The sequence below is a fragment of the Camarhynchus parvulus genome, unplaced genomic scaffold (assembly GCF_901933205.1).
Source record: "Camarhynchus parvulus unplaced genomic scaffold, STF_HiC, whole genome shotgun sequence".
NCBI lineage: Eukaryota > Metazoa > Chordata > Aves > Passeriformes > Thraupidae > Camarhynchus > Camarhynchus parvulus.
Window position 1 is genome coordinate 68,602 of NW_022148314.1, and position 6,627 is coordinate 75,228.

Sequence of the window (6,627 nt, forward strand, 5' to 3'; positions counted from 1 at the left end):
TCAGGCCATGTGAGCGGGGCCAGCACCTGCCACGTCCTGCCACGTGCCCAGTCCAGGCTCCAGTGATGGTCCTGATGGTGGCCCAGATGGTGGCCCTGCTGGTTGCCCTGGTGGCAGCCCGGGTGATTGTCTTGGTGGCAGTCCCAGTGGTGGCCCTGCTGCTGGCCCTGGTGGCAGTCCTGGTGATGATCCCAGTGGTAGCCCCAGTGCCAGCCCAGATGGTGGCCCTAGTGGCAGTCTCAGCGGTGGCCCTGCTTGTGGGGATGACCCCGGTGGCAGCCCAGGTGGTGGCCCTGGCGATGGCCCAGGTGGTGGCCCGAGTTGCATCACAGATGTTGGTCCTGGTGATGGCCCAGATTGTGGCCCGGGTGGGAGTCCCAGCGGTGGCCCTTGTGGTGGCCCCAATGGCAGCCTGGGTGGTGGTCCTGGTGATGGCCCTGGTGGTGGCCCTGGTGGCAGTCCGGGTGGCGGTTCTGGAGGCATTTGTGGTGGCAGCCCCGGTGGTGGCCTGGTGGTGCCCAGTCTGGTGGCCCGGTGGCCCGGTGGTGGCCCTGGTGGTGGCCCCAGCACCAGCCCAGATGGTGGCCTTGGTGGATGTCCCAGTGTCCCTGCTGCTGGTGGTGGCAGCCCAGATGGTGGCAGCCCCGGTGACAGTCCCAGCGGTGTCCCTGCTGTCCCCAGTGGCAGCCCCGGTGACAGTCCCAGCGGTGTCCCTGCTGTCCCCGGTGCTGTCCCCGTCGCTGTCCCTTGGTGCGCGGTGGCGGCGTGTCTCTCCAGCAGGGTGCGGTGCGAGAAGCCCCGGTGGCAGAGGCGGCACTGGAAGCGCTCGGGGCGGTGCGTGCGCATGTGCACGTTCAGCGAGCTCTTCTGCGTGAAGCGCTTGCAGCACACGGCGCACTGGAAGGCGCGCACGCCCGTGTGCGTCACCATGTGCTTCAGCAGGTAGTCCCGGAGAGAGAAGGAGCGGCAGCAGATGGAGCACTGGTGGGGCTTCTCACCTGTGGGGAGGGAAATGGGGAGCTGGGGTCAGTGTGGGGCAGTACTGGGCAGTGTGGGGCAGTGTGGGGCAGCTGGGTCAGTAATGGTCAGCGTAGATTGATCAAGGTCAGTGTGGGTCAATGTGGGTCAATGTGGATCAATGTGGGTCAATATGGATCAATGTGGGTCAATATGGACCAATGTGGGTCAATATGGGTCTCCCGCTGTAGAGGAACTCCACGAGCTGGCGCACGGCCGCCCAGGGCACCACGGGCGGCACCTCGATGGCCGAAGTGGCCCAGGCTGAGCTTGTCGTGGAAGAAGGGGCTGCCGGCGGCCAGCACGCAGCGGTGAAGCGGCGCGAAGCAGCGGCCTTGGCGCGAACCGTCACGTCGCAGAAGCGGCCGCGGGCGCGCTGCCCGTTGAGCGCCCGCAGCAGCGAGCGGCTGAAGTTGTGCAGGTGGATGTAGTGCACGGTGTCCGGCATGGCTGAAACGGGGACAGGGGCACGGGGGGGACTGGGGGACAATGGGGGACAATGGGGGACAATGGGGGACAATGGGGGGGACAGCAGGACAATGGGGGACAATGGGGGACAATGGGGGACAATGGGGGGGACAGCAGGACAATGGGGACAATGGGGGACAATGGGGGACAGGGGGACAATGGGGGACAATGGGGGACAATGGGGGACAGGGGGGGACAATGGGGGGACACAGGGATAGAGGGGACTCTGGGGACACTGGCTAACTGGGGACTCAGGGGACAGAGGTGACACTAGAGACACAGGGGGACACTGGAGTCAGAGGGGACGCTGGGACAGGGGGGACAGAGAGGGGGCACGGGGGACTTGAGGGGACACAGGGATAGAGGGGACACTGGGGACACTGGGATGGAGGGCATAGAGGGAATGGTGGGGACACGGGGGGGACACTGGGGACACAGGGACACTGGGGGGACAGAGGAGGGACAGGGACAGAGGGGACACTGGGACACGGGAGGGACGCTGGGACAGAGGGGACACTGGGGGGGACAGGGGGACACTGGGGGATAGAGGCGATAGAGGGGACACTGGGGACACTGGGGGGACAGAGGAGGGACAGGGACAGAGGGGACACTGGGGACACTGGGGGGACACTGGGACAGAGGGGACACTGGGACACTGGGGGGTGGGGTTAAAGGGGACAGAGGGACATGGGGGACACGGGGACGGTGGGGGCAGAGGGGACACGGGGACACAGAGATGGCAGCGACAGCTGGGACACGGCAAGAGCCCCCGAGATGGTGGGGACAGCAGGGACACTGGGACAGCAGGGACACGGGGACAGAGGGGACAGAGGGACAGAGGGACAGAGGGGACACGGGGACAGAGGGGACAGAGGGACAGAGGGGACACGGGGACACCGGGCTGGCGGTGCTGGGGACACACACGGGGACACCAATGGGGACAGCGGCGAGGCTGGCGGGACCTGGGGACAGAGACACGGGGCTGGTGACGTCACCGGGGACCGGGAACAGCCCGTGTGACGTCACGGCGCGCCGATGACGTCACCCCGAGGGACAGCGGGATGTCCCCGCGCTGTCCCCGCTGCCGGAACCGCCCGAGGCCGTTCCCGCCCCTCCCCCCGGGACCCCTCGGGACCTCCCGGCCCGACCCTGCCCCTCCCCCACCCCAACCCCCCTGCCCCTCCCCCACCCCAACCCCCCGGCCCCTCCCCCACACCTCGCTCCGGCTCCCGCCGCCGCCGCTCTCTGACGTCACTTCCGCCGGTGCGGACCGGAAGTGGATCATAGAGAGGAGCCCAGCGCGGCCCTGCCTGCCATAGAGACGGGGAGAGCGGCGGGGGCGCCCCTGGCGGGCAGGGGGTGCTGCAGGGCCGGATGGAGCCACAGGGGGACCCCAATGTCCCCAGCGTCGCCAAAGGGCCCCCAAAGGGACCCCAATGTCCCCAGTGGGACCCCAGTGTCCCCAATGTCCCCAAAGGGCCCCCAAAGGGACCCCAATGTCCCCAGTGGGACCCCATTGTCTCCAATGTCCCCAATGTCCCCAAAGGGACCTCAATGTCCCCAGTGTCCCCAAAGTCCCCACAGACCCCACAGGGACCCCCACGGAGCTGGAGCCCCTGCACACCCTCCCAGGGGGCCCAGGGTGGTCCCTGTCCATCCACGGTGACCCCTCCTGGCCCATGTCCATCCATGTCCATCCATGGTGACCCACGGTGACCCCTCCTGGCCCATGTCCATCCATGTCCATCCATGTCCATCCATGGTGACCCACAGTGACCCCTCCTGGCCCATGTCCATCCATGTCCATCCACGGTGACCCCTCCTGGCCCATGTCCATCCATCTCCATCCATGGTGACCCACGGTGACCCCTCCTGGCCCATGATGCTCTGGGTCCCTCCAGCTGATCCACGTTGGCTCTTCTTGGCCTATTTTGATCCATGTCCATCCATGGTGACCGACATCGATTCCTCCTGACTCCTGTTGATCCACGGTGACCCACGGTGACCCCTCTTGGTCCATGATGGTCTGGGTCCATCCACGTTGGCCCATATTGACTGCTCTTGGTCCATGTCCATCCATCTCCATCCATGGTGACCCACGGTGACCCCTGTGGACTCCTGTCGATCCATGGTGACCCACGGTGACTCCTCTTGGTCCACGTCCATCCATCTCCACCCATGGACCTGACTCCTCATGGTCCATGATGGTCCATGTGCATCCATGGTGACCCATGGTGACTCCTCTTGGTCCATGATGGTCCGCGTCCACCCACATTGACTCACTGACTCCTGCTGATCCATGGTGACCCACGGTGACTCCTCTTGGCCCATGAGGGTCCGTGTCCATCCATATTGATCCATGTAGATTCCTGTAGACTCCTGCTGACCCATGGTGACCCATGGTGACTCCTCCTGGTCCATCTCCATCCATGTTGGCCCACCTTGGTCCATGTCCATCTATGGTGACCCACGGTGACTCCTGTGGACTCCTGTTGATCCATGGTGACCCACATTGACTCCTCCTTGATCCATCTTGATCTGTGTCCATCCATCCTGGCCCACGTTGGCTCATTTGACTCCTGTTGATCCATGGTGGCCCACGGTGACTGCTCTTGGCCCATGATGGTCCATCTCCATCCATGGTGGCCCATGGTGACTCCTCCTGGTCCATCTCCATCCATGGTGGCCCACGTTGGTTCCTCTTGGCCCATCTTGGTCCATCTCCATCCATGGTGACCCACGGTGACTCCTGCAGACTCCTGTTGATCCATGCTGACCCACATTGACTCCTCTTGGGCAACGTTGGCTCCTCTTGGCCCATTTTGATCCATGTCCATCCATGGTGACCCCTGCTGACCCCTGGTGACCCTGGTGTCCCCTGGTGACCCCAGTGTCACCCTGTGTCTCTCCAGGTTGTCCCCACCGTACAGGTGACCCCGGCCATGACCCCCTGTGTGACCCCGTGACCCCCGGCTGTCCCCTCTGTCCCACCCAACCCCAGCCGGGGGTCAGTGACCCCTGTGACATCACCCAGAGCCTTCCGCGCCGTGACGTCACACACAGCACCGTGACGTCACGGCCACCACAGTGACATCACACTCAGAATAGTGATGTCACACACACCACAGTGATGTCACATAGACCATAATGACATCACACACAGCACTGTGACGTCACACCCACCAGTCTGACGTCACACTCAGAACAGTGATGTCACACACAGCACCGTGACGTCACGCCCATCACCATGATGTCACACCCACCACAGTGACATCACATAGACCATAATGATATCAAACACACCACCGTGACGTCACACCCAGCACAGTGACGTCACAGCCACCACAGTGACGCCACATAGACCATAATGACATCACACACACCACTGTGACGTCACACCCAGCACAGTGATGTCACAGCCACCACAGTGACGTCACATAGACCATAATGACATCACACACACAGCACCGTGACGTCACCTCTGGTGCCATGCCCTGCCCCCATCGCAGCGGGCACTGTGACGCCACAATGTCAGGTGACATCGCAGATGACATCACAGGTGCCCTCACAGGTGACATCGCAGGTGACATCACAGGTGCCCTCCAGCCCAACATTCCTCCCTTGGGTGGCTCCCGAGCTCTGGGGTGCCCCAGACACCTGGGTCCCCTCAGGCGGGGGTGACACCCAAATCCCGGCGTGTCCTGGGACACCTGTGTCCCCAACAGGTGCGACACTGAAATCTGCTGTGCCCTGTGACGCCTGTGTCACCTCAGTGAGAGTGACACATGAATTCTGCTGTGCCCTGGGACACCTGTGTCCCCAGTGGGTGTGACTCCCAAATTTGGGGGGCCCCGGACACCTGTGTCCCCTCAGGTGGGGTGACACTGAAATTTGGGGTGTCCTGTGACACCTGTGTCCCCAACAGGGGTGACACTGAAATTTTGGGTGCCCTGGGACACCTGTCCCAGAGTCAGGGTGACAGTGACACCCCTGGGACACCTGTGTCCCCTCAGGTGGGGGTGACACCCAAATTCCGGGGTGTCCCTTAGGTGAGGACAGGGGTGACCCCAAAATTCTGGGGTGCCCTGTGACACCTGTGTCCCCTCAGGTGGGGGTGCCACCCAAATTCCGCTGTGTCCTGGGACACCTGTGTCCCCTCAGGTGAGGGTGACACCCAAATTCCGCTCTGTCCCCCGGGCGGGGACAGGGGTGCCACCCACATTCCGGGGTGTCCTGTGCCACCTGCATGCCCTGGGGCGGGGTGGCACCCCCATCCCCGTGTCCCTCAGGTGAGGGTGGCACCCCCATCCCGCTGTCCCTCAGGTGAGGGTGGCACACAGACCCCCGCTGTCCCTCAGGTGAGGGTGGCACCCCCACCGCGCTGTCCCAAACCCGCGGGGTCCCCTCGGGCGGGGGCGGCCCCGGAGCCGCTGGAGCCGAACGGAGCCCGGGGGGGGAGGGGCGGGACAGCCCGGGGGGAGGGGCGCGGTGGCACTGGAGGTGTCACCCACGGTGCCACTCGGGTGTCACTGTCGGTGCCACTGTCGGTGCCGCTCGCGGTGTCACTGTCGGTGCCACTGTCGGTGCCACTCGGGTGTCACTTCGGTGCCACCGGGTGTCACTGTCGGTGCCACCGCGGTGTCAATCGGTGCCACTGTCGGTGCCACTGTCGGTGCCACTCGCGGTGTCACTGTCGGTGCCACTGTCGGTGCCGCTCGCGGTGTCACTGTCGGTGCCACTGTCGGTGCCACTCGGGTGTCACTGTCGGTGCCACTCGGGTGTCACTGTCGGTGCCACTCGCGGTGTCACTATCGGTGCCACTGTCGGTGCCACTGTCGGTGCCACTCGCGGTGTCACTCGCGGTGTCACTGTCGGTGCCACTCGCGGTGTCACTGTCGGTGCCACTGTCGGTGTCACTGTCGGTGCCACTCGCGGTGTCGCACGGCCGGGACTCGGCAGCGACAGGTGAGGGACATTGGGTAGGGGGGTTGGTCCGGAGCTGCCCGGGGTGGGCAGGGGGCACAAACCCCCCCAGGATGGGACCCGGGGACCCCCGACCCTTCCCCCCGCCCCCCCTCCCCAAAAAGGACCCGGAGATTTTGGGGGGGGGGGGGGTCGGGGGTCCCAGGGCGGGGCTGATGC

The 6,627-nt window shown here is 64.7% G+C and overlaps 1 protein-coding gene across 1 annotated transcript; it reads right to left on the minus strand.

Moving 5' to 3' along the window:
- LOC115916518 (zinc finger and BTB domain-containing protein 45-like) lies at window positions 1-1,497 on the minus strand. The gene is given in 5 exon segments (XM_030970253.1): window positions 1-478; window positions 752-998; window positions 1,177-1,270; window positions 1,272-1,334; window positions 1,337-1,497. Coding segments are annotated over 5 exon segments (1,011 nt in total). The 5' UTR covers window positions 1,466-1,497.
- Window positions 1,498-6,627: the final 5,130 nt, after the last annotated feature.